Here is a 27,629-nt window from a genome sequence, read left to right as displayed (position 1 = left end):
CTGCACACGGACCATATCCCTCCATACACCTCCCATCCATGTATCTGTCCAATTTATTCTTAAACGTTAAAAAAGAACCCGCATTTACCACCTCGTCTGGCAGCTCATTCCATACTCCCACCACTCTCTGTGTGAAGAAGCCCCCACTAATGTTCCCTTTAAACTTTTCCCCCCTCACCCTTAACCCATGTCCTCTGGTTTTTTTCTCCCCTTGCCTCAATGGAAAAAGCCTGCTTGCATTCACTCTAACTATACCCATCATAATTTTATATACGTCTATCAAATCTCCCCTCATTCTTCTATGCTCCAGGGAATAAAGTCCTAACCTATTCAACCTTTCTCTGTAACTGAGTTTCTCAAGTCCCAGCAACAACCTTGTAAACCTTCTCTGTACCCTTTTAACCTTATTTATATCCTTCCTGTAATTTGGTGACCAAAACTGAACAAAATACTCCAGATTTGGCCTCACCAATGCCTTATACAACCTCATCATAACATTCCAGCTCTTATACTCAATACTTTGATTAATAAAGGCCAATGTACCAAAAGCTCTCTTTACGACCCTATCTACCTGTGGTGCCACTTTTAGGGAATTTTGTATCTGTATTCCCAGATCCCTCTGTTCCACTGTGTTCCTCAGTGCCATACCATTAACCCTGTATGTTCTACCTTGGTTTGTCCTTCCAACGTGCAATACCTCACACTTGTCTGTATTAAACTCCATCTGCCATTTTTCAGCCCATTTTTCCAGCTGGTCCAAGTCCCTCTGCAGGCTCTGAAAACCTTCCTCGCTGTCTACTACACCTCCAATCTTTGTATCATTAGCAAACTTGCTGATCCAATTTACCACATGGTTTAGGTGGAGAAATAGCAGATAGAATTTAATCCAGCCAAGTGTGAAGTGTTGCACCTTGGTAGGTCAAATGTAAAGAGACAGTATACTGTTAAGGGCGAGATCCTTAACAGTGTTGATGAGCAGAGGGATCTTGGGGTCCAAGTTCACACCTCCCTGAAAGTGGCTACACAGGTTGATCGGGCGGTTAAAAAGGCATAGAGTATGCTTGCCTTTATTAGTCAAAGCACTGAGTTCAAAGTTATGAGCCTGTGTTGCAGTTTTATAAAACTCCAGTTAGGCTGCATCTGGAGTATTACATACAGTTCTGATCGCCTCATTACAGGAAGGAAATCAAGGCTTTAGAGAGGGTGTAGAAGAGGTTTACCACAATGTTGTCTGAGTTAGAGAGCATGTGCTATCATGAGAGGTTGGACAAACTTGGGTTGTTTGAGGGGTGGGAATCAAACTAAAGAGGCTAGGCGTGAGGAGGTTAGTTCACAACAGGGGGGTGGGAACCAGTGCAGAGAGACAGAGGGGTGTAAAGTGAGGGTAGAAGCAAAAAGTACTAAGGGGAAAAGTGAAAGTGGCAGGCCGACAAATCTAGGGCAAGCATTAAAAAGGGCCACTTTTCAACATAATTGTATAAGGGCTAAGAGAGTTGTAAAAGAGCGCCTGAAGGCTTTGTGTGTCAATGCAAGGAGCATTCGTAATAAGGTGGATGAATTGAAAGTGCAGATTGTTATTAATGATTATGATATAGTTGGGATCACAGAGACATGGCTCCAGGGTGACCAAGGATGGGAGCTCAACGTTCAGGGATATTCAATATTCAGGAGGGATAGACATGAAGGAAGGGGAGGTGGGGTGGCGTTGCTGGTTAAAGAAGAGATTAACGCAATAGAAAGGAAGGACATAAGCCGGGAAGATGTGGAATCGATATGGGTAGAGCTGCGTAACACTAAGGGGCAGAAGACGCTGGTGGGAGTTGTGTACAGGCCACCTAGTAGTGAGGTCAGAGATGGTATTAAACAGGAAATTAAAAATGTGTGCAATAAAGGAACAGCAGTTATAATGGGTGACTTCAATCTACATGTAGATTGGGTGAACCAAATTGGTAAAGGTGCTGAGAAAGAGGATTTCTTGGAATGTATGCGGGATAGTTTTTTGAACCAACATGTCGAGGAACCAACTAGAAAGCAGGCTATTCTGGACTGGGTTTTGAGCAATGAGGAAGGGTTAATTAGCAATCTTGTCGTGAGAGGCCCCTTGGGTAAGAGTGACCATAATATGGTGGAATTCTTCATTAAGATGGAGAGTGACATAGTTAATTCAGAAACAAAGGTTCTGAACTTAAAGAGGGGTAACTTTGAAGGTATGAAACGTGAATTAGCTAAGATAGACTGGCAAATGACACTTAAAGGATTGACGGTGGATATGCAATGGCAAGCATTTAAAGGTTGCATGGATGAACTACAACAATTGTTTGGCAAAAGAATAAATCAAGGAAGGTAGTGCACCCGTGGCTGACAAGAGAAATTAGAGATAGTGTCAATTCCAAAGAAGAAGCATACAAATTATCCAGAGAAAGTGGCTCACCTGAGAACTGGGAGAAATTCAGAGGTTAGCAGAGGAGGACAAAGGGCTTAATTAGGAAGGGGAAAAAAGATTATGAGAGAAAACTGGCAGGGAACATAAAAACTGACTGTAAAAGCTTTTATAGATATGTAAAAAGGAAAAGACTGGTAAAGACAAATGTAGGTCCCCTACAGACAGAAACAGGTGAATTGATTATGGGGAGCAAGGACATGGCAGACCAATTGAATAATTACTTTGGTTCTGTCTTCAGTAAGGAGGACATAAATAATCTTCCAAAAATAGTAGGGGACAGAGGGTCCAGTGAGATGGAGGAACTGAGCGAAATACATGTTAGTAGGGAAGTGGTGTTAGGTAAATTGAAGGGATTGAAGGCAGGTAAATCCCCAGGGCCAGATGGTCTGCATCCTAGAGTGCTTAAGGAAGTAGCCCAAGAAATAGTGGATGCATTAGTGATAATTTTTCAAAACTCGTTAGATTCTGGACTAGTTCCTAAGGATTGGAGGGTGGCTAATGTAACCCCACTTTTTAAAAAAGGAGGGAGAGAGAAACCGGGGAATTATAGACCGGTTAGCCTAACGTCGGTGGTGGGGAAACTGCTGGAGTCAGTTATCAAAGATGTGATAACAGCACATTTGGAAAGCGGTGAAATGATCGGACAAAGTCAGCATGGATTTGTGAAAGGAAAATCATGTCTTACGAATCTCATAGAATTTTTTGAGGATGTAACTAGTAGAGTGGATAGGGGAGAACCAGTGGATGTGGTATATTTGGATTTTCAAAAGGCTTTTGACAAGGTCCCACACAGGAGATTAGTGTGCAAACTTAAGGCACACGGTATTGGGGGTAAGGTATTGATGTGGATGGAGAATTGGTTAGCAGACAGGAAGCAAAGAGTGGGAATAAACGGGACCTTTTCAGAATGGCAGGCGGTGACTAGTGGGGTACCGCAAGGCTCAGTGCTGGGACCCCAGTTGTTTACAATATATATTAATGACTTGGATGAGGGAATTAAATGCAGCATCTCCAAGTTTGCGGATGACACGAAGCTGGGTGGCAGTGTTAGCTGTGAGGAGGATGCTGAGAGGATGCAGAGTGACTTGGATAGGTTGGGTGAGTGGGCAAATTCATGGCAGATGCAATTTAATGTGGATAAATGTGAAGTTATCCACTTTGGTGGCAAAAATAGGAAAACAGGTTATTATCTGAATGGTGGCCGATTAGGAAAAGGGGAGGTGCAACGAGACCTGGGTGTCATTATACACCAGTCATTGAAAGTGGGCATGCAGGTACAGCAGGCGGTGAAAAAGGCGAATGGTATGCTGGCATTTATAGTGAGAGGATTCGAGTACAGGAGCAGGGAGGTACTACTGCAGTTGTACAAGGCCTTGGTGAGAGCACACCTGGAGTATTGTGTGCAGTTTTGGTCCCCTAATCTGAGGAAAGACATCCTTGCCATAGAGGGAGTACAAAGAAGGTTCACCAGATTGATTCCTGGGATGGCAGGACTTTCATATGAAGAAAGACTGGATGAACTGGGCTTGTACTCGTTGGAATTTAGAAGATTGAGGGGGGATCTGACTGAAACGTATAAAATCCTAAAGGGATGACAGGCTAGATGCAGGAAGATTGTTCCCGATGTTGGGGAAGTCCAGAACAAGGGGCCACAGTTTGAGGATAAAGGGGAAGCCTTTTAGGACCGAGATTAGGAAAAACTTCTTCACACAGAGAGTGGTGAATCTGTGGAATTCTCTGCCACAGGAAACAGTTGAGGCCAGTTCATTGGCTATATTTAAGAGGGAGTTAGATATGGCCCTTGTGGCTACAGGGATCAGGGGGTATGGAGGGAAGGCTGGGGCGGGGTTCTGAGTTGGATGATCAGCCACGATCATAATAAATGGCGATGCAGGCTCGAAGGGCCGAATGGCCTACTCCTGCACCTATTTTCTATGTTTCTATGTTTCCTCTGGAATGGCTGAAGGGAAAATCTGCTAAGATTATGAGAGGCATACATAGAATAGACAGACAATATCTTTTTCCAAGGGTTAAAATATTTGATACCAGGGGGCATATATTTAAGGAGAGAGGGGATCATTTCAAAGAGATGTGAGGGCCAGGCTTTTTGTTATACACAGAGTGTACTGCCTGCAGCGTGAGTACAATCGAAGGATACAAACATTGCGTAGGCAGAACAGAGTAATTTAGTTAACCATTTGATTACTCATTTAATTGGTTCGGCACAACATTGAGGGCTGAAGAGCCTGTTCCTGTGCTGTACTGTTCTACGTCCTATGTTCTAATATCCCACGGGCTTTTATTTTTGACCAACCTTCTAAGTGGGACCTTGCCAAAGGACTTATTAATATCCATGCAGACTACATCAAAGCTCCTCTCTTCTGTCCACTTGGTAACCTCCTCCCATGCCATAACTTTACAAATCAGAATTGTCCTCCTGTGAAGTCCATTACAAAATATTCAATAAGAATATTATCTAAATACTCCACAACCATGCACAGGTGATCTTTTTGCACTCAAAAAGCCTATATAATTATCTCTTTTACTGCATATTCTTGCTCATTATATATCAATAAAGTACCTTCAGACTTTTGGATTTTACTTGCCGTCTTTTTCATATCTTTACCTGGTCATTGGGCTGGGGGAGGGCTCTCATCCGCCAGTCTTTAATGGACTGTTTAACATGAAGTTCTCACAGAAAGTCTCTCATTGCTCTGAGAATGCTTTGCTCTCAAGAAGCTCTTGCCAGTCCATCCATGGCCTCAATTCATGGCCCTTTTCATTACTCATTCAAAAGCTCAAATTGAATTTATTATCAAAGTATGTACAGTTGAAGTTGGAAGTTTAAATATACTTTAGCCAAATATATTTAAACTCAGTTTTTCACAATTCTTGACATTTAATCCTAGAAAACATTCCCTGTCTTAGGTCAGTTAGGATCACTACTTTATTTTAAGAATGTGAGATGTCAGGAGAGAGAATGATTTATTTCAGCTTTTATTTCTTTCATCACCTTCCCAGTGGGTCAGAAGTTTATATACACTTTGTTAGTATTTGGTAGCGTTGCCTTTAATTTGTTTAACTTGGGTCAAATGTTTTGGGTAGCCTTCCACAAGCTTCTCACAGTAAATTGCTGGAATTTTGTTCCATTCCTCCAGATAGAACTGGTGTAACTGAGTCAGGTTTGTAGGCCTCCTTGCTCACATACGCTTTTTCAGTTCTGCCCACAAATTTTCTTTCGGATTGAGGTCAGAAAATGATGTCAAGTCTGGTTCATCCTTGGGAGCAATTTCCAAATGTCTGAAGGTACCATGTTCATCTGTACAAACAATAGTACACAAGTATAAACACCATGGGATCACGCAGCCTTCATACTGCTCAGGAAGGAGACGCAATCTGTCTCCTAGAGATGAACGTACTTTGGCATGAAAAGTGCAAATCAATCCCAGAACAACAGCAAAGGACCTTGTGAAGACACTGGAGGAAACAGGTAGACAAGTATCTACATCCACAGTAATACAAGCCCTATATCGACATAACCTGAAAGGCTACTCAGCAAGGAAGAAGCCACTGCTCCAAAACCACCATAAAAAACAAGACTACAGTTTGCAGACAAAGATCTCACTTTTTGGAGAAATGTCCTCTGGTCCGATGAAACAAAGATTGAACTGTTTGCCATAATGACTATCGTTATATTTGGAGGAAAAAGGGCGAGGCTTGCAAGCCGAAGAACACCATCCCAACCGTGAAGCATGGGGGTGGCAGCATCGTGTTGCAGGGGTGCTTTGCTGCAGGAGGGATTGGTGCACTTCACAAAATAAATGGCATCATGAGGAAGGAAAATTATATGGATATATTGAAGCAACATCTGAAGACATCAGCCAGGAAGTTAAAGCTCCGTCGCAAATGGGTCTTCCAAATGGACAATGACCCCAAGCATACCTCCAAAGTTGTGGCAAAATTGCTTAAGGACAACAAAGTCAAGGTATTGGAGTGGCCATCACAAAGTCCTGACCTCAATCCGATAGAAAATTTGTGGACAGAACTGAAAAACCAGGTGCGAGCAAGGAGGCCTACAAACCTGACTCAGTTACACCAGTTCTGTCTGGAGGAATGGAACAAAATTCCAGCAACTTACTGTGAGAAGCTTGTGGAAGGCTATTCAAAATGTTTGGCCCAAGTTAAACAATTTAAAGGCAACGCTACCAAATACTAATAAAGTGTGTGTAAACTTCTGACCCACTGGGAAAGCCATGAAAGAAATAAAAGCTGAAATAAATAATTCTCTCTACTATTATTCTGGCATTTCACATTCTTAAAATAAAGTAGTGATCCTAACTGACCTAAGACAGGGAATGTTTTCTAGGATTAAATGTCAGGAATTGTGAAAAACTGAGTTTAAATGTATTTGGCTAAGGTGACTGTAAACTTCTGACTTCACTATATACTTCCTTCCAATTCATTTTCATGCAACCATTTACAGGAAAAATAAACAAATACAATAGAGAGTCACAGAACAGTACAGCACAGAACAGGCCCATTGGCCTAGTGCATGCAGAACCATTTAAACTGCTGACCCCAGTCAATCTGCACCGGGTCCATAACTCTTCATACCCCTACCATCCATGTACCAACCCAAACTTCTCTTAAACATTGAAATCGAGCTCACATGCACCACATGCTGGCAGCTCATCCCATGCGCTCATGACACTCTGAGTGAAGAAGTTTCCTCTCATGTTCCCCTTAAACTTCTCACCATTCACCCTTAAGCCATGACCACTAGTTGCTGTACCACCAACCTCAGTGGATATAAGCTGCTTGCATTCACCCTATCTATAGTCCTTTGTAATTTTGTATACCGCTATCAAATCTCCTCTGAATCTTCTACATTTTAAAGAATATAGTCCTAAACTACTCAGTCTTTCCTTATAACTCAGGTCCTCTAATCCCAACAACACCCTTTTAAATTTTCTCTGTCGACCTTGTTTACATCATTCCTCTAGGTAAGTGATGAAAGCTGCACACAATACTCCAAGTTAGGCCTCACCAAGGTCTTATACAATTTCAACATAACATCCCATCTCCTGTACTCAATACTTTGATTAATGAAGGCCAAAGTGCCAAAAGCTTTCTTTACAGCCCTGTCTACCTGTGACACCACTTCCAATGAATTATGGACATGTATTCCAAGATCCCTTTGTTCCATCACACTCCTCAGTGCCCTACTGTTCTCTGTGTAGACCTACCTTGGTTGGTCCTACCAAAGTGCAACACATTGCACTTAGCTGCATTAAATTCTTTCTGCCATTTTTCAGCCTATTTTCCCAGCTGATTCAGATCCCTCTGCAAGCCACGATAGTCTTCCTCACTGTCCACTACACCCACAATCTTGGTGTCATCTGCAGATTTACTGATACAGTTAAGCACATTATCATTCAGATCATTGATATAGATGACAAACAAAGGACCCAGCACCGATCCCTGTGGCACACCACTAGTCACAGGCCTCCAGTCAAAGAAGCAACTCTCTACTACCATGCTCTGGCTTCTGCCACAATGCCAGTGTCTAATCCATTTACCACTTCATCCTGAATGCTGAGCGACTGAACCTTCTTGACCAGCCTTCCACGAGGACCCTTGCCAAATGCCTTACTAAAGTTTACGTAGACAACATCCACTGCTTTGCCTTCATCCACCTTGCTTGTAACTTCCTCAAAAAATTCTATAAGACGGGGTCGACATGATTGACCAGGTACAAAGCCATGTGGATTATACTTAATCAGTCCATGACTAACTAAATACTTATATATCCGGTCCCTCAGAATACCTTACAATAACTTTCCCACAACTGATGTCAGGCTCACCGACCAATAATTTCTGGTTTATGTTTAAAGCCTTTTTTAAAGGGCGGAACAACATTGGCTATCCTCCACTCCTCTGGTACCCAAGGATGTTTTAAATATCTCTGCTAGGGCCCCAGCAATTTCTGCACTTGCTTCCCGTAGGGTCCAGACCCTGGGGGTTATCCACCCTGATTTGCCTCAGGGGAGCACACACCTCCTACTCTGTAATCTGTGCAGGGTCAATGAACAGTCGATATTGTTCTATCTCACTTCTATAAACTCTATTTACCCAGGAGATGGACACACAGATTAATTTATTTAAGATCTCCTCTGTCCATTTTGGCTCCACACATAGATTACCATTCTGGTATTCCAGAAGTCGAAGTTTATCCCTTGCAATGCTTTTATTTTCAAAATATCTGTAAAATCCCTTAGGATCCTCCTTCACATTGTCTGCTGGAGCAACATCATGTCTTCATTTAGCCTTCCTTATTTCTTAAGTGTTCTCTTGCATTTCTTATACTCCCTAAGTACCTCATTTGTTTCTACTTGCCTATACCTGCTATGCACTTCCTTTTTTCTCTTAACCAGGTCCTTAATATCTCTTGAAAACCAAGATTCCCAACACTTGTTGTCCTGATCTTTTATTCTGGCAGGCACATACAAGCTTTGTAATCTCAAAATTTCATTTCTAAAAGCCTCCCACTTTCGAAGTGCACCTTTGCCAGAAAACAGCCTGTCCCAATCCACACTTGCATGCAACAAGATCTAGACAACATTAACAAATAGACTGCTAAATGGCAAGTAACATTTGTATCACAGAAGTGGCAGCCTCTGACCATCAACAACAAGAGGGATAAAACCAGCCAAAGGGATTCAGTGTAATTACCACGGTTTTAAGTACATAAAGGGTAAAAGAGAGCCGGGGGTAGACATAGGACCATAACAAAATGACGCTGGAGATATTCTAATGAGAGATGCAGAGATGGCAGAGGAACTGAATGCGTATTTTACATCAAACTTCAGAGTGGAAGATGTCTGTAGTATACCGGACATCCAACAGTGTCAGGGAAGTGAAGTTTCTGCAGTGAAAATTACGACTGAGAAGGTGTTCAGGATGCTTAATGGTCTGAGGGTGAATAAATCTCCTGGAGCTGGAGAGATTGCAGAGTCATTAACGAAGATCTTTCAAGAATCCAAAGATTCTGGCATTGTGCTGGATGATGGGAAAATTGCAAACGTTACTCCACTATTTAAGAAGGGTGGGAGGCAGCAGAATGGAAACTATAGACCTGTTAGCCTGACATTAGTGGCAGTATAAACAAAGGAGATACAGTAGATGTGGTGTACTTGGATTTTCAAAAGGCCTTTGACAAGGTGCTGCACATGAGGTTGCTTAGCCCATGGAATTACACAGAAGTTACTAGCGTAGGTGGAGCATTGGCTGGTCAGCAGAAAACAGAGAGTGGGAATAAAGGGATCCTATTCTGGCTGGCTGCCAGTTACCAGTAGAGTTCCACAGGGATCCGTGTTGGGACCACTGCTTTTTATGATGTGTGTCAATGATTTGGACTATGGTATTAATGGATTTGTGGCTAAATTTGCCGATGATACAAAGATAGGTGGAGGAGCGAGTAGTGTTGAGGAAACAGAAAGCCTTAGATAGTTTAGGGGAATGGGCAAAGAAGTGGCAAGTGAAATACAATGTTGGAAAGTGTCTGGTCATGAACTTTGGTGGAAGAAATAAACGGGCAGACTATAATTTAGATGGGGAGAGAATTCAAAATGCAGAGATGCAAAGGGACTTGGGAGTCCTTGTGCAAGATACCCTAATGGTTAACCTCCAGGTTGAATCAGTTGTGAAGAAGGCAAATGCAACGTTGGCATTCATTTCTGGAGTATAGAATATAAGAGCAGGGATGTGATGTTGAGGCTCTATAAGGCACTCGTGAGACCACATTTGGAGTACTGTGTGCAGCTTTGGGCTCCTTGTTTTAGAAAGGATATACTGACATTGCAGAGGGTTCAGAGAAGATTCACGAGAATGATTCCAGGAATAAAATGATTACCGTATGAAGAACATCTAGCAGCTATTGGGCTGTATTCCCTGGAGTTCAGGAGAATGAGGGGGGATTTCATAGAAACATTCTGAAGGTTAAAAGGCTTGAACAGATTAGATATGGCAAAGTTATTTCCCATGGCAGGGGATTCTAGGACAAGAGGTTTAGAACTGAGATGTGGAGAAATTACTTCAGCCAGAGGGTGATAAATCTGTGGAATTTGTTGCCACGAATGGCTGTGAAGAACAAATCATTGGGTGTATTTAAGGCAGAGATAGATAGGTTCTTAATCAGCCAGGACATCAAAGAGTATGGGGTGAAAGCAGGGGAGTGGGGATGACTTGAAGAATTGGATCAGCCCATGATTGAATGGTGGAGCAGAATGGATGGGCCGAATGGCATACTTCAGCTCCTACATCTTATGGTCTTGTGGCTGAGCGTCTCCCCCAACTCCACCAACCTGAGGTCACCAATGATCAGGCACTCAGCTCCAACAGCTATAAAAATAATGTGGACACAACTCAGGATCTTGGGATCCTGCGGTCACTCACCCACACAAGAGATTTTGCTGATGCTGGAAATCCAAAGCAACACACACAAAATGCTGGAGGAACTCAGCAATCCATACAACATCTATGGAGGGAAATGGGCAGTCAATGTTTTGAGCCGAGACCTTTCATCAGTCCTCCAGCATTTTGTCTATGATGCTTGTGTCTAATTCAACACCTGACACTCCATTGCCTTTCCTCAATCTCTAACGGACAAGCCAAGAATTTGCTTGGGTGAGAGCAGTGCCAATATCTTTCAAGAAGCTTCAAACCATCCAGAACAAAGCAGCTTGCTAGACTGGGACCCATCCTCCACACTAAGTATTCATGTCCTCCACCATTTGCTCCCAGTGGAGGATATGTGTGGAGTATCTACAAAATGCACAGTAGTTACTCACCCAAGCTAATTGAAAACACACCTCAATCCCATAACTTCTACCAGAAGGACAAAGAGATGCTTTGATAGGCACATGGATGAAAGAAAAATGGATGGATATGTGGGAGGAAAGGGTTAGATTGATTTTGGAGTAGGGTAAAAGGTTGGAACGATGTCATGGGCCAAAGGGTCTGTATTATGCCCTACTGTTCTATGGCAACATCACTAACAGTAATTTCTCCTCTGAGTCATACACCACTCTAATGTGGAACTGCATCACCACCTTCATTGCTGGGTCTGAAGCATGGAATTCCAACAGCACAAACAGTATGGTTCAAGGCAGCAGCTCACCACTACGTTCAAGGACAATCAGAAATGAGCACAAGAAAAGAAATGCTGTCCTTGTCAGCAACACACAAGTTTCCAAACACAGTTAAGAAACCCTGCCAAGCAGTTGTATGAATAGCAGAACCATTCCAAGGAAAGGATTCTTGACCATGGTAAGGAACAGCAATTCTGGCCTGTGCAGGATCCCCCACCCCCTCCCCAGCTCCAATGCCCCAGGAGAAAGAACAAGCAGGAGTTTGAGAGAGTGGAGACACAGGATTGGTGAAATCTCCAACAAAACAGAGGGACACAGGCTTGGTGAGGGAGACTGAGACTCTGGAAAAACAGTGAGACATGCTTAGTGACCTGGGAGTACAAGTACACAGTTTGCTGAAAATGGCCACACAAATAGACAGGATGGTGAAGAACAGACTATACAAGTGTAAGTCCACCTCCAAATGGAGTCACAGTCAGAGAGGATAAAGAAAGATAAAAAATGATGAAAACATTTCACATTAGGTTAGTATAAGGATTTTAAATTGCTGTATTACTGTTAAATATACTGAGATACGTAAAAAATACCTTGTCTTGCATACTGTTCACGCAGATCAATTTATTGCAACAGTGCATTGAGGTTGTACAAGATAAAACAATAACAGAGTGCACAATAAAGTGTCAGTTACATGAGAGAAGGAAATGAAATAACTAAAATTAATATAGATGAGTAGTAAATCATTACTATTAATAGTAAATTAAATCAATAGTATTTATTGATTAAATACTATCGAATACAGATAGTATCTATTTATAACATACTATTATAAATAATTTATACTATTTAATAGCATAAATAACAATATGAATATCAGCATTCACTTTGAGTCCAGTGCTCAGAAATTAATTACTCTTAAAATTGGATAAGAATACAACTGGTTCACTGGTTAAGGTCCTGAACAGGGGTTGAGCAAATTTTGGAGCCATTAGGCAAAATCTTGTGGAGATTAAGACAGAAGTTAGGGGGGAAAAGTCCAGATAAATGCAAGGTATTGTATTTTGAGAGATCAAACAAGTAGTGAATGGTGGGACACTGAAGAATGTTATGGAATAGAGGGATCTAGGCGTGCAAGTGTATAGTTCACTAAAAGCAGCATCAAAGATAGATAAAGTGGTGAAGAAGGCATTTAGCATGCTGGCCTTCATCAGTCAGGGCACTGAGTGAAGGAAATAAGAAGTTATGTTTCAGTTGTACAAGATGTTGGTGAGGCCACATTTGGAGTTTTGTGTACAGTTTTGGTTACCATGTTATAGGAAATATGTTATTAGAAAAAGAGTGCCAAGAAGATTCACCATGACATTACCTGGGGATGGGAGCTGGAGTCCAAAGGAGAAGTTGTGAAGCTTAGGACTTTAGTCCCTGGAATGCAGGAGATTGAAACATGAGCTGATAGAGGTATACAAGATCATGAGGGACTTAGGTAGGGTGAAATATGTCTTTTTCACATATGGAGGGTGTGCTAAAAACATGGGGACAAAGATCAGAGACAAAAGATTCAAAAACAGAAAACATCAGGGGCAGCTTTTTCACACAAAGGGGGGTGCATATTTGGAATGAGCGGCCAGAATTAGTGGTACATTTAAAAACAATCTAGCTAAGTAGGAGAGGTTTAGAGGGCTATAGGACAAACTCTGGCCCAACTTGTCCATGCTAAGCTCGTCCCATCTGCCTAAGGCCCTATTTTCAAGCTGTATGACTCTAACACAGTAAAGACATTTCACGCTGATAGTTTATTACTATACTTCTGTGCCTCTCTTCCTCCACCCCTACAGAAGTGACACCTTAACTTTCAAACCAAATATCAAAAGTCGTCAAGAGGAATGTTCTGAGAACGTGAGATAAAACTTTGCATATTTAAGTACTTCTAAATAAAATATTTTGCGGTATTAAATTCTACCTATTTTTGTCTCAAACAGAAAAAAATACCGTATTCTGGATTTAATGAGCAGCCAGAGAATTATTTCAATTAAGTATTGATGTGATTAAAGATTATTACAGTATTGTCCAATTTTTAACATGAGGAAATTCTTTAAGTTTGCTGTTTTCATACTTACTTTGATTTTTTCATTGTCTCTAGGTGCTGGGCAATTAAATGCTTAGATTGGTTACCATCTGTCACAAGTCCACATGCTTTGTTATTGTTTTCACTGTGGTTGACAAACACTTCAATGGGAATTGAATTGTCTTCTTCATAAAGATGGTTTAATATATTGTGCAGTAACTTTTCTTTAATTAAGTCCTTATCAATGGACTTGCAACAAGGCTGAAACCCATCTTCATTACGGCAGTTATCAAGCATCCCTTCAGTACAGCTTCTAGCCACCAAAACCTCTGTTTTTTCTTGTGATTCTCTAATTTCGGAGATGTTAATTGGTTCTGTTATTTTGCTAGAAGCGATTCCACAATTAGAAATGCCTTTCTGCCTACTCACTTGATTAAGAAGCATATCTGTAGAGCTCTGGTTTCCAGTATCTGAAGCCTCAGCTTCAATAATGGACATTACACCATTATGCAAGTGTAAAATTGAAGAATTAATTACAGTTTCTTCAGTACCTGAATCATAAGGTTCACTTTTCAAACGTTTAATTTCTTGTTTGTAATTATGACATTCACTTGTCTGGCTGATGGCTTTAGAGGGTAGACTTCCACTCAGTGGTTCGTCCTGCTTCAGACCATGCTTTGGTGGATTCAGAAAACCTGTACAATCTTTAGTTGGCAAATCGGTAGTTAAAATGTTGACATCTTTATAAGTAGGCTCTACACGGTTAATATTTGAACAGTGGTCATTTTCATCTTTTGCAACTGTTTGCTTTTCAGTTCCATCATTCAAAATAAGGCACTGATCGTGACTAGCACTTTTTGTACTGACAAAAAGATCATCAGATGAAAATTTCTGAATTTTATCAGAATCAGTTGGGAAATCCTCCATTTCAGCAAAGTACTGGTTACATGAGATTGTCATTCTTTGGTCAGTAAGAAGTGTATTTTGAGATAGTGGCCTCTCCATGGAAAGACGAGCATCAGAAACATTCATCAAATCTTCAGAAATACAGTTAGTGGATCGAAACATATTACTGGAGATTTTACATACCTGCTCATCTTTTGCTACTTCTGTTACAGAATTCAAATGGAGATCCATATTACTGTTAGATTTAAACAAAATGTTGCTTCCAATTTTCACACTTTTCAAATCTGTAGCAATAGGGAAACTATTGTCCATTTGTGAGATCTTTGAAATAGCACAGTTATCTTGACAATCAGCTGAATAATTCTGCAAACTGTTTTTTGAATCAAATGATAAGTACCTTGGCTTCATTTGAGCATGATCACTATTATTCTGAGAGCACAACATTTCTGTGCCATGATCTCCTGAAGAACAGTGACTTGCACATTCTTCTGTACTCCACAGTGAGCTACAGAAACTGCCATCTATCCTTGGGTTACAGCTTTGATCTTGAAAACAGTGAAAAACTTGCACATTGTTTCCTCCATTCGCTCTTTCTATTTCATACAGGGAATTGTGATTACAGGTTTGATTCTGTGTGTCATCCATGCTTTGGCAGACAGAACATGGATCACAGCGATAACTGTATTCGGTCTGAACATCTGACTTTTGGACTGCAGGTTCCAGTGAGGAAGTGTGATCATTTCTTTCATCGCTCATTTCAATCTTATGTTGATAAAATTGCCTGAGAAGCTCCTTCAAAGGTTGATAAGTTAGCTTCTTCTGCAATAATGGTGGCTGCTGAAGTTGTTGAAGCTGCTGGTGATAAAGACGCAAGTGCTTTTCCCTTTCCTTTTGGAGAAAAAGTTCATTCTCTGGTGACTTGGGACTCTTTTGATATTCACTTTCAAAATTTTTATTACTATTTTCTTTATTGGGAGAGTAATTTTTTATCTGTCTAGTAAAGTGAAATCCATCTCTTGGAATTACTTCTTTTTGAATGGGATGAACTGCTTGAACCTTCACATTTTTATTTATTTGTCCACGATGCATTCTTCTGGGTGTTCTAGATTTATTCAGAAATGCCTCTTTTGTAATAATGCCCTTCCCAGTTAGCCTTTCATCTGTCGTGTTCTTGCTGGCATCTGAGCAATTTTTCTTAAACACCCCTTTAAGAGGAGTAGAATGATTTTGCCACACAAATTTTGAGGTAGTTGGAGAAAAGACATTTTTATTCGACATTCTTGGTGTGGAACAGGGAAGACCATTATGTGGACGCAACACTACTGGTGAGAATTTAGGCTGGGTTGCATTTTTATCTGAATATTGGGATTGTTCTATTCTTGGCTTTACTTCCTTTGGTACGGATTTGTCCCCATATGCTTTGGTTTGTTTTGGAGATGGGCTTCTACCTCCTTGACATCTTGAAAGGTTTACGCTGGATGTTTTGGAGCCTCTCTTTATTTCTTTTACCCTGAGGATAAATAACAGATTTGCTGAAAAGAAATCATTCTAATTTTTTAAATGATGTGATTCAATCCATTTATCTATTTATTCATTTACTTATTGGGTTACCACACTGAATAGGACCTTCCAGCCCTTCAGGCTGCACTGCCTGGCATCCCGCAAATTAACCCTAGCCTAATCACAGGACAATTTACAATGACCAATTAACCATTAACTGATACATCTAGGGACTGTGGGAGGAAACCGGAGCACCTGGAGGAAACAAACACCACGCGGTCACACAGAGAATATACAAACTCCTTACAGGGAATTTAACCCAATTGCAGGTACTATAGTGTTGTGCTAACCACTACGCTACTGTATTTTAAAGCTGCCAACATGAATAACATTTTTCGCTTAGCTAGGCACATAAATGTGAGAAAAATGGAAGGATATGGGCCTTGTGTTGGCAAACCAGATTAGATTAGATGGCCATTTGATCACTTATTTAACTGGTTCAGCACAACGGGGGCCGAAGGGCCTGTTCCTGTGCTGTACTGTACTAAAATTAATTCTAAAGACATAGAATAAACCTATTTTATTTATTAATGGACATGGGGAATCATTGGCAAAGGCATCATTTATTGCTGTGCCCTATTCAGTTACATGAAAAAGGTCCAGGGCTGTACTTGAATAGACAGTGCCTGCTATGGTGCTTTCGGACAGATACCATAACTTTAAGCCGGCAATGATGAATAAACAACAGTTTGTGGCCTTCTATATATTGGCGAGACCCCACGCAGACTGGGAGACTGCTTTGCTGAACACCTATGCTCTGTCCACCAGAGAAAGCAGGATCTCCCAGTGCCCACACATTTTAATTCCACATCCCATTCCCATTCTGACATGTCTATCCACGGCCTCCTCTACTGTAAAGATGAAGCCACACTCAGGTTGGAGGAACAACACCTTATATTCCGTCTGGGTAGCCTCCAACCTGATGGCATGAACATTGACTTCTCTAACTTCCGCTAATGCCCCACCTCCCCCTCGTACCCCATCCGTTATTTATTTATTTATATACACACATTCTTTCTCTCACTCTCCTTTTTCTCCCTCTGTCCCTCTGACTATACCCCTTGCCCATCCTCTGGGCTCCCCCCCCTTGTCTTTCTCCCCGGACCTCCTCTCCCATGATCCTCTCATATCCCCTTTGCCAATCACCTGTCCAGCTCTTGGCTCCATCCTGTCTTCTCCTATCATTTTGGATCTCCCCCTCCCCCTCCCACTTTCAAATCTCTTACTAGCTCTTCTTTCAGATAGTCCTGACGAAGGGTCTCGGCCCGAAACGTCGACTATACCTCTTCCAATAGATGCTGCCTGGCCTGCTGCGTTCACCAGCGACTTTGATGTGTGTTGGTTGAGTAAATTTAAAAGTCTTGATAGTGTGTAAATTGTAGAATAGTAACTTAGCTCTTCTGCATCAATTCTCTATAGCAGAAATGCAGTTGTCTTACTGTTTCTTGGAGGTGAATTGCAAGTAACAAAAATTTATTGTTTTTTTTAAACTAGTATGCTTTCTTTCCTTTTTGAACTGATCGATTTGCACCTTCTAACCTGAGATTGATTGATTCAGTCAGCTGTCAGCATGGATCAACTGGTAGGACTGTCACAATCAAGACAAAAAGCAGTAGATCATGATCTATCTCAGAGGCTTGAGCAAAAAGAAAATCTAGGCCTCTTTAGTTGAGTACTGAAGGAATGCTGCACTGTTACAATTGCATCCCAATCTACTGTAGCTCAGTAAAAATCTGATTATCAACAAGTCACTGAATAAAGATGAGAAATATCACTAAATACTTTTTGCTTACCACTCTACTGCCTCAAGAAAATTGCAGTGTTCTACTTAATCCAAATTAACTGACTCAAACACTGGGAGCTACCAGTTAATGTAACTGAATTATTGTCCTAGATGCAAGAAAATAAGTTCAAGAACCATAAGGTGAAGTACCACAAAGAATGTGGTTTTATTGGCTTTGGTCAAAACTGTTATTGTGGTGTGTTCTGATTTCACTGACAGGAAAGTACTCATGGCAAAGACTTGAGTAAAGATTTACATGGGATCTCTAAATCATAGCTAAGTATGGCAACAAAAAGATTTTCCCTGAAGTTAGGATTAATGTTTACTTTTATTTCACAGGAAGAAATGAGACATTAAACCAGGGCCTTATCAGATATTTTTTGTAATCATAACACATTCAAGAACAGCTTCTTCCCCTCCATCATCAGATTTCTAAACACTCCAACAACATTACCTCATTATTCATCTTTTGAACTACTTACTAATTTTTGTAACTTATGGTAATTTTTATCTTGCACAGTACTGTTGCCACAAAACAACAAAATGAATGACATACATCAGTGATAATAAACATGATTCTGAACAGATATGACACCATTTGAAAAACAAACGCAAGAGGTTTATTCTCAGTATCCTGGACATCTCTTTCGTTCTTGAAATTCCAAAACTTAATTTCTTTCAGCATTGCTCATTAAGGTCTGTAATGTATTTAATCATTCAGCTCTCCAAATTAAATTGAAAACTCATACATAATTTTTAAAAAAGATTTTATAACTATCCAATCACAATATTAAACTATTTCACTAACTATTCCAAGATGGTTACTTCTAATATGAAGTAAATTCTGGTTGAATCCCCAGGTGAAGAAAAAGTAACATCTTTTTCATGGACGCAAAGTGCAGAAACAGGCCCCTAAAGGACCATTTCATCCATGCTGACTGTGATACCCATCTACACTCATCCCAATTGCCCACATTTTGCTCACATCATTCTACTCCTTTCCTGTTCAAGTACCCGTCCTAATGTGTCAAGATGGTTGTTGTGCTGCATCTAGCATGGCAGTGTAGTGGGAGCAGTTATTGCTCTCACCTTCAGCTTCCACTGCTGGCTAGCAGTCTTGTGAAAAGGAGAGCTGAATGTATAAGTCTCTCCCTGACAATACATAGCCTCTCCAATAGCAAGCCTCATGTACTGCCTCCTTGCCGGCGACACACAGAGACTGAACAGGCTGAACTACAGAGGATGGGGAGGAGATCTGGCCCCTGCACAAGTAGCACGCAGGACATACCCAGATGTTTGTGAACCAGATTCCCAGCTATGGGTAAATAGCCCCATGGCCTTGTGGCTATGGGAGTAAACACAGACGGCAAATCTGAAGTGGAGCCGCCCCTAAGGCGGCTGGACGTCTTTGAACATCCTTCCGGCAGCTCCTGCAGCCAAGCTGGTGCCAAATGCATTGCTTCATAAGCTTTCCTTTGGACTACCCCGGTGAGGCCGAGAGAGGGTTCTTGATGACTGGGCATCTCAGGATCTCCATACCTTCCACCCAGGCTTGTGATGATCATCATCACCACCAATTGTCCTTCGAGACAGATGGATGCCAACAACTTGTCCTAATGTATTGTAAAGTATCTACCCTCACTACCTCCTCTGGTGCTCTTTCCAAATATCCACTGCCCTCAGTGTCAAGAACATACCCCAGAGATCTTCCTTAAATTTTTCCTTTTCGCAAATAAACTGTGCCCTCTAACTCTAGGTTCCCCTGCCCTGGGAGAAAGACCTGTGATAATTTTGTAAATCTTTACTGGTGACCCCTCAGTTTCCTTTGTTCCAGTAAGAATAAACCCAGTCTCTCCTTACAACTATAGCTCTCTATTCCAGGCAGTATCCTGGCACTGGCAAATCTCTTTTGCACTCTCTCTGTTGCTACCACATCCTTCCTGTAATGTGCCCACCAGAAATGCACCCAATACTCGCTGGCAGCAATGAAGGTTCTCTATCTCAGTCTGTCCTTGGCCAACTTCTCTATTGTGCCCCAGGTGTAGTTCAGGGTCCTCATTATGGTACAGTGTGTACATTCCAAAAGTCAATTTTGGTAATGGTCTTGGTGGTGTTTAGGGCTTCCTTCATCATGCCAGTAGCTTCCTCTCCTTTTTCACTATTGTCAGTCATGCAAGTCCTGAGTGAAGACTCAGGAATACCGTCACACATAGATATAGAAGGATTCTTCATTGCTGTTTCCGTAACAGTCAGGGTTAGCACTGAGCTGAATCACCGAATCTGGAAGACCATGGACCACTCTTCCCTCTGACCTGGCAATGGTGAGCCAACCAAGAGCCAAAGCACAAGGCCCTGACTCCAATCAACATTGTTCTCTGGTTCATTGAGGCACGCAAGCCTCCAAGCCCTACGACAAAGTTGTGGTCCTCTTGGAGGTCCAAGTATGGATTCTGTGCTCCTTAATCTTCTGGGTGACCATGAAGGATTAGATTATTAGGACACACAGTCCTCTTTTATTGTCATTTAGTAATGCATGCATTAAGAAATGATACAATGTTTCTCCAGAACGATATCACAGAAACACATGACAAACCGACTGAAAAACTGACAAAAACCACATAATTATAACATATAGTTACAACAGTGCAAAGCAATACTGTAAATTGATAAGAACAGACCATGGCACAGTAAAAGTCTCAAAGTCTCTAGAAAGTCCCGTCATCTCATGCAGACGGTGAACCTCCAGCGCCGCAAATTTGCCGATGCAGCATCCTGGAAGCATCCGACCACAGTCCGACTCCGAGTCCATCCGAAAACTCCGTGCCTCCGACCAGCCCTCTGACACCGAGCACCGAGCACCATATCTGCTGAGCGCTTCGACCCCGGCCCCAGCAACAGGCGATAGGCAAAGCCAAGGATTCGGGGCCTTCCCCTCCGGAGATTCTTGATCGCACAGTAGCAGCGGCAGCGAAGAGGGCATTTCAGAAGTTTCTCCAGCTATTCCTCCATGCTTCTCAAGGCTGTCTCCATCAAATCAGGATTGTGCACGGCATCCTAGTTAACACATATGATATCATTCAGAATGGTCGTGCGCGCTGCGTCGGTCCGCCATCTTCTCCTCCCTCCTCCTAGGATCGTATCAAATTGAAACTAACTCAGAAAACGTGTAGCTTGTGTGGTTGATTGTTGGGTTGAGTTGTTTTCTGATCTTGGCAACCCATTTTTAATGTTTTCTCACATACGAGCAGACATCACCAAGTCCTTTTGTACAACATCCACTGCCCTATCCTCAACAATCATCTTTAAAACATCTTTGTTGTTATACATGGCTACAATTCCTGAGATCCTGTGGTTTAAATTGCCCATCATTTAATATAACAATTACAGTAAAAAAAAGAAATTGTTGCTCACCGGTCTGCATAGCGCAAGGTGTTCAGTGTGTGGTCTGTGGCCGTGTGGCTAGGTGAAATATTAGCAATCATACAAGTCTTAGAATTCCCAATAAAAGAGTCTTTCAATACCTCAAAAAAAAACATACATAAATTTTACATACAAAATGCAAAAAAGCCACAAGCACAAGAAGAATAAAACTTTTGTACTTACTATTAGAAAATGAACAAGGAAAGTGTATTTTGTAGTCCCAAATAATTCAATTGATTTGCATTTTATTTTAAGTTCAAAAGGATTTTTAGATTAAAATGTGATTAAGATTACTATTTTTCATTCTTGTTTACTAATAAACAAGGAAAACATAAATTATAGTCTAAAATTTTTAGATTAAAGTTCAAAGATCAAAATTCAAAGTAAAATTTATTATCGAAGTACATACATGTCACCACATACAACCCTGAGATTCTTTTTCTCCGGACATACTTAGCACAATCTATAGACCAGTGATTGTAAACGGTAAACATCAGGAACTGTAAACTGAAAATGAACTGTGCAAATGCAGATATAAATAAGCAGGATTATATAACAAGCAAGTGAAATAACAATATAACAGAGTCCTTAAATGAGTGCAGCTATTCCCTTTTGTTCCAGAACCTGACGGTTGAGGGGTAGTGACTGTTCTTGAACCTGCTGGTGTGAGTCCTGAGGCACTTGTACCTTTTACCTGATGGCAGTAGCAAGAAAACAGCATGGCCTGAATGGTGAGGATCTTTGATGATGGATGCTGCTTTTCTACAGGAACATTTCATGTAGATGTGCTGAATGGTTTGGAGGGTTTTACCCACGATGTAATGGGGCGAATCCACCACCCTTCGTAGGATTTTCTGCTCAAAGGCCTTAGTGTTCCTGTACTAGGCCATAATGGAGCCAGTCAGCGCATGTTCCACCAGACATCTATGTAAGTTTGCCAAAGTTGTTGATGACATGCCAAACCTCCGCAGACTCCTGAGGAAATAGAGGCGCAGTCATGCTTTCTTCACAATAATATTTATATGATGGGTTAAATGCCGAGCTGTAATCCATAAAAAGCATCCTGATATATACATCTTTGCTGTCCAGATGTTCCAGGGTTGTGTGAAGAGCCAACAAGGTAGCATCTGCTGTAGACCTGTTGCTTCAATAGGCAAATTGGAGCAGATCCAAGTCACCATTCAGACAGGAACTGATGTGCTTCAACACCAGTCTCTCAAAACACTTAACCACTGTGGATGTAAGTGCCACTGGGTGATAGTCATGTAGATAGGTTGCCACGCTCTTTTGGGGTCACGGTAGAGCGAGCGGCTGAAGATATCCGTGAATACACCAGCCAGTTGGTCGGTACAGGTCTTCACTACTCAGCCAGGTATTCTGTCCAGACCAGATGCTTTCCTTAGATTCACTCTCAGATAACAAGTTTTTATAATAATAAAAAGCGGAAAATGGTTTCTAAAGTAAACAGAGGACCAGAAGGGGGAATTAATATTGGGTATTGAGGAAATAGCCAAGGTTCTGAATGACTACTTTGTGTCAGTCTTCACTCTCACAAGATGGTAGCCCTCACACCATCTTCAGATACTAAGACCAAAGGATTATCGGGAAACATGAGGCTGCTTGATGGTTCCTCCCTGTTCTGGTGATTAAAACGAGCATAGAAGGCATTGAGCTCATCTGGAAGTGAAACTCTGCTGTCCCCTATGTCGCTGGATTCAAACCCTGCCACAGCTGTCGAGCATCCCTCGTTGATTCCAGTCTAATCCGGAATCTCAACCGCCCAAGAGATGGCTTTCCAGAGATCATGCCTGCATCTCTTGCAAAACACTGCCTCATCCAATGTTGACATTTTGAGAACAGATTTTTCAAACAGATGTGCTTGGTTGATATATTCCCTGGAATTCATAATACAATCTCTATTTCTCACTATTATGGTAACAAACCAGCATTTCTTTATATCCAACAAAAGGCAAGATATTTATATGCTTTGTTGCCATTACAAGTGGGAAAGCCTAGCAAAGCTAACATTACAACATTCAGACAAAAAGCAGTAAATGAAGTAAAGGGACCTAAAATACTAGAAGAGATTAAATACTTTTTTGTATGAAGCATATTACAATTTTAATAATAATTCAAATACCAAATTACAATACATATAATGAAAAAGTGATCCTTGTTGTTTTATTCACAATTGAATGAACAAGAAATTTATACTTTTATTCATTATTAAATACAACATAGATACAAACAAATGTATTGAAGAATTCAGGAGAAATATCTTTACCCAATCTGTTGACACCATGTGGAACCTGGTACCACAAACCACAATTGAGTAAAATAATAGAAACACGCTCAATGGAAAACTAGATATGAAAGAGAAATGTTGTAGGAAATTATGCTGAAATTGAAGGATGCACAGGAAGAGATATTTTGAATGTAAACATTGACAAAGACCAAATGGGTCAAATGCCAACAGCAAACAACATGGTTGTTACCACATTTCACTCCAAAGGAGAAGAAATAACATTCAATGCAAGACACTTAAACAAGTGGTATTGTACTTTTGACTTTCTAGGCAACCGTATTTCCCACAAATACATTATAAGACCATAAGACATAGGAGCAGAATTAGCCCATCTGGGCCATCAAGTCTGCTCTGCCATTCAATCATGGCTGATCATTTTTTCCCCTCCTCAGTCCCACTCCCCGGCCTTCTCCCCGTAACCTTTTGCCATGTCCAATCAAGAACCTATCAATCTCTGCCTTAAATACACCCAACGACCTTGCCTCCACAGCTGCCTGTGGTAATAAATTCCACAAATTTACCACCCTCTGGCTAAAGTAGTTTCTCTGCATCTCTGTTTTAAACGGATGGCCCTTTATCCTGAGGCTGTGTCCTCTTGTCCTAGACTCCCCCACCATGGGAAACATCATCTTCACATCTACTCTGTCTCGGCCTTTCAACATTCACAGGGTTTCAATGAGATCCCCCTCATTCTTCTAAATTCCAGCAAATACAGACCCAGAGCCATCAGACGTTCCTAGTATGATAACCTTTTCAAACCAGAAATCATCCTTGTGAACCTCCTCTGAACCCTCTCCAATGCCAGCACATCTTTTCTTAGATGAGGTCTTTGACTGGACACGACAACAAAGGTTACAGTCCACTTTTATCTCTCTTTTATTGTTAACACACTTGAAAATGCTTTTACTATCCACTTTGATATTGTTTGGTAGTTTGCTTTAATATTTCATATGTTCTAATAATTCTTTTAGTTGCTCTCTTTAGGTTTTTAAAACCTTCCCAATCCTCTATCTTCCAGCTAATTTTTGCTTTTACATTCGCTTTGACTTCTCTTACCAGCAATGATTGAACTATTTTGCCATTTGAGTATTTCTACATTTTTGGAATACATCGATCTTTCACCTTCCTCATTTTTCCCAGAAATTCACACCATTGCTGCTCTGCTATCATCCCAGTCAGCATCTCTTTCCAATTTACTTTGGCCACTGTAGTTTCCTTTACTCCACTGAAATACTGCTACATCAGACTTTACTTTCTCCCTATCAAATTTCAAGTTGAACTCAATCATATTGTGATCACTGCCTCCTAAGGGTTATTTTACCTTAAGCTCCCTAATTGCCTCCGGTTCATTACATAACACCCAATCCATTATAGCTGAACCCCTAGTAGGCTCAACAACAAACTTCTCTAAAAAGCAAGCTCTTAGGCCTTCAACAAATGCACTCAAGATCCATCACCGACCTGATTTTCCCAATCTGCCTGAATGTTGAAATCTCCCATGACTATCATAACATTGCCCTTTTAACATGTCTCTTTTATTTCCCGTTGTAATCTGTGATCCACATCCCAGCTTTTGTTGGAAGGCTTGTATATATAACTGCCATCAGGATCCTTTTACCCTTGCAGTGTCTTAACTCAACCCACAAGGATTCAACATCTTCTGATCCTATGTTACATCTTTCTGCTGATTTGATGCCTTTTTTTTCCACCAGCAGAGCCTCACCACCCCCTATGCCTACCTTCCTATCCCTCCGATACAATGTACACATACCTTGGACATTCAGCTCCCAACTATAACCATCCTTCAGCCATGATTCAGAGATGGCCACCACAACATTATACCTGACAATCTGTAATAGTGCAACAAGATCATCCACCTTATTTCTTTTACTCCATGCATTGAGATATAACAGTTTAAGTACATTTTTTTTTGATTATGAGTCCTCATTTATTGTCATTTAGAAATGCATGCATTAAAAAATGATACAATGTTCCTCCAGAATGATATCACAAGAAAAACACAGGACAAGCCAAGGCTAAAACTGACAAAACCACATAATTATAACATATAGTTACAACAGTGCAAAGCAATACCATAATTTGATAAAGAGCAGACCATGGGCACAGTAAAAAAAAAGTCTCAAAGTCTCAATAACCTCATCATCTCACGCAGGCGGCAGAAGGGAGAAACTCTCTCTGCCATGAACCTCCAAGCGCCGCAAACTTGCCGATGCAGCACCATTGGAAGCACCCGACCGCAGTGGACTCTGAGTCTGTCCGAAAACTTCGAGCCTCTGACCAGCCCCTCCGACACAGCCTCTCCAAGCACCATCCTCTGCCGAGCGCTTCAACCTCTCCCCGGCCGCCGAGCAACAAGCAAAGCCGAGGACTCGGGGCCTTCCCCTCTGGAGATTCTGGACCACACAGTAGCAGCCGCAGCGAAGCAGGCATTTCAGAAGTTCCTCCGTGCTCTCATGTCTGTCTCCATCAAATCAGGATTATGCACGGCACCCTACTTGACAAATTGCCGCTGCGAGCTGCGTCGTGCCGCCATCTTCTCCTCCCACCTATTTGCTACCCTTTTTGATTCTGCATCCTTAATGCACTGATACTCACCCTGCTGGCTGCAATTTTGTCCTATCATCTGCCTGCCCTTCTTGACAGCCTGACTGCACACCATCTTTGCTTTTTTTAAATCTCGGGACAGTAAGACTGCTTGTCACATTTCTTAAAATTGTCTGTTTATTGCAAGAGGAACTAAATTAATTCCTTTCATTTTATCACTTGGCTGGACAGAAAGAAATTGTATGCTGATATTGGTAAATCTCAGGCTAAATGTATTCCTCCAGTTCTTTAATAAACAGGATGAGTTCATTTTCCACTTCACTCTGTTCATGCAGTTTTGCAGGTGGGTGAGATCCTACTTATTCTATAAATAAGCACACTTTTCATGCCAGTTAAAAATACCAATAAGTATTTACATTGGAAGTGAAATCTTGGTGACACTGCTGCAGCTGGCAAGGCTACTGCCTTACAGCTCCAGCGACCCAGCTTCAATCTTGACCTCTGGTGCTGTGTGGAGTTTGCACTGAGATCACTTGGGTTTCTTCTGGTTGTCTTGGTTTCCTCCAGCAACTGTATAATGTGCAAGCGACCAGGTTCATAAACCACTGTATGGCCTACTCATGGGCCTCTAGTGTGAGTTATATTCTGGTGGAGAGACAGCAAGTAAGAGGAAATGAAAAAGAGTATAGTTGATGTTTCAGGTTAAGACCCTTCAGAACAGCGGCAGCCCGAAACATTGATTGCACTCTTTTCCACATATGCTGACCGGTCTGCTGAGTTCCTCCAGCATTTTGTGTGTGTTGCTTGGATTTCCAGCATCTGCAGATTTTCTCTTGTTTGTGAAGTAAGTGGAAATGATGGGATTGTGGTTAGAATAGGAATAGTGTAAATGTTCTTGATGAAACTGTCAAAAGATGGAATACATGTAAATAGAAAATTTTCCTTGTCTTAAATTGACTTCTTGGAGCATGGATAACTTCAAAATAAACTAACTCAGTGTGGACTATGCTGTACCCAAATTAAATGGGATTTTTCTACACGTTCAAAGGTTTGTATGCATTGTTATATCGAGATATATTTGAAGTTCTGTATTGTTTTGCAGTACAATTTCATCAGGTAAATCACTTATAGATTAAAAAGGCACACTTTAGGGTCGTATTGAAGTTTGATGCAATAAGGTCATAATCAGGCAAGGTTTGTTTGTTTATTTATTTAGATACGAAATAGGCCCTTTTGGTCCTATGAGCTGCACCACCCAGCAATCCCCTGATTTAATACTAGCTTAATCACAGGACGATTGACAATGACCAATTAACCTCCCAACCTCTTTGGGCTGTGGGAGGAAATCCATGTGGTCATGAGAGAACACACAAACTCCTTACAGGCAACGTGGGGAATTGAACCCGTCTGCCTATTCTGTAAAGTGCTGTGCTAAC

The 27,629-nt window shown here is 41.3% G+C and overlaps 1 protein-coding gene across 4 annotated transcripts in view; it reads right to left on the bottom strand.

Annotated features, from left to right (window-relative positions):
* Window positions 1-27,629, bottom strand: part of LOC134343878 (kinesin-like protein KIF24) — a 78,892-nt gene that overhangs the window by 12,777 nt on the left and 38,486 nt on the right. For all 4 annotated transcript variants that reach the window (XM_063042744.1, XM_063042743.1, XM_063042742.1 and 1 more), the window contains 2 exons: window positions 21,315-21,424; window positions 13,707-16,070 (listed from right to left, as the gene is read on the bottom strand). In XM_063042744.1, the coding sequence (XP_062898814.1) occupies window positions 13,707-16,070; window positions 21,315-21,424 (2,474 nt within the window). The remainder of the gene's footprint in view (window positions 1-13,706; window positions 16,071-21,314; window positions 21,425-27,629) is intronic.

This window comes from Mobula hypostoma, chromosome 3 (assembly GCF_963921235.1).
Source record: "Mobula hypostoma chromosome 3, sMobHyp1.1, whole genome shotgun sequence".
Taxonomy (NCBI): Eukaryota; Metazoa; Chordata; class Chondrichthyes; order Myliobatiformes; family Myliobatidae; genus Mobula; species Mobula hypostoma.
This window is presented reverse-complemented; position numbering and strand designations above follow the sequence as displayed.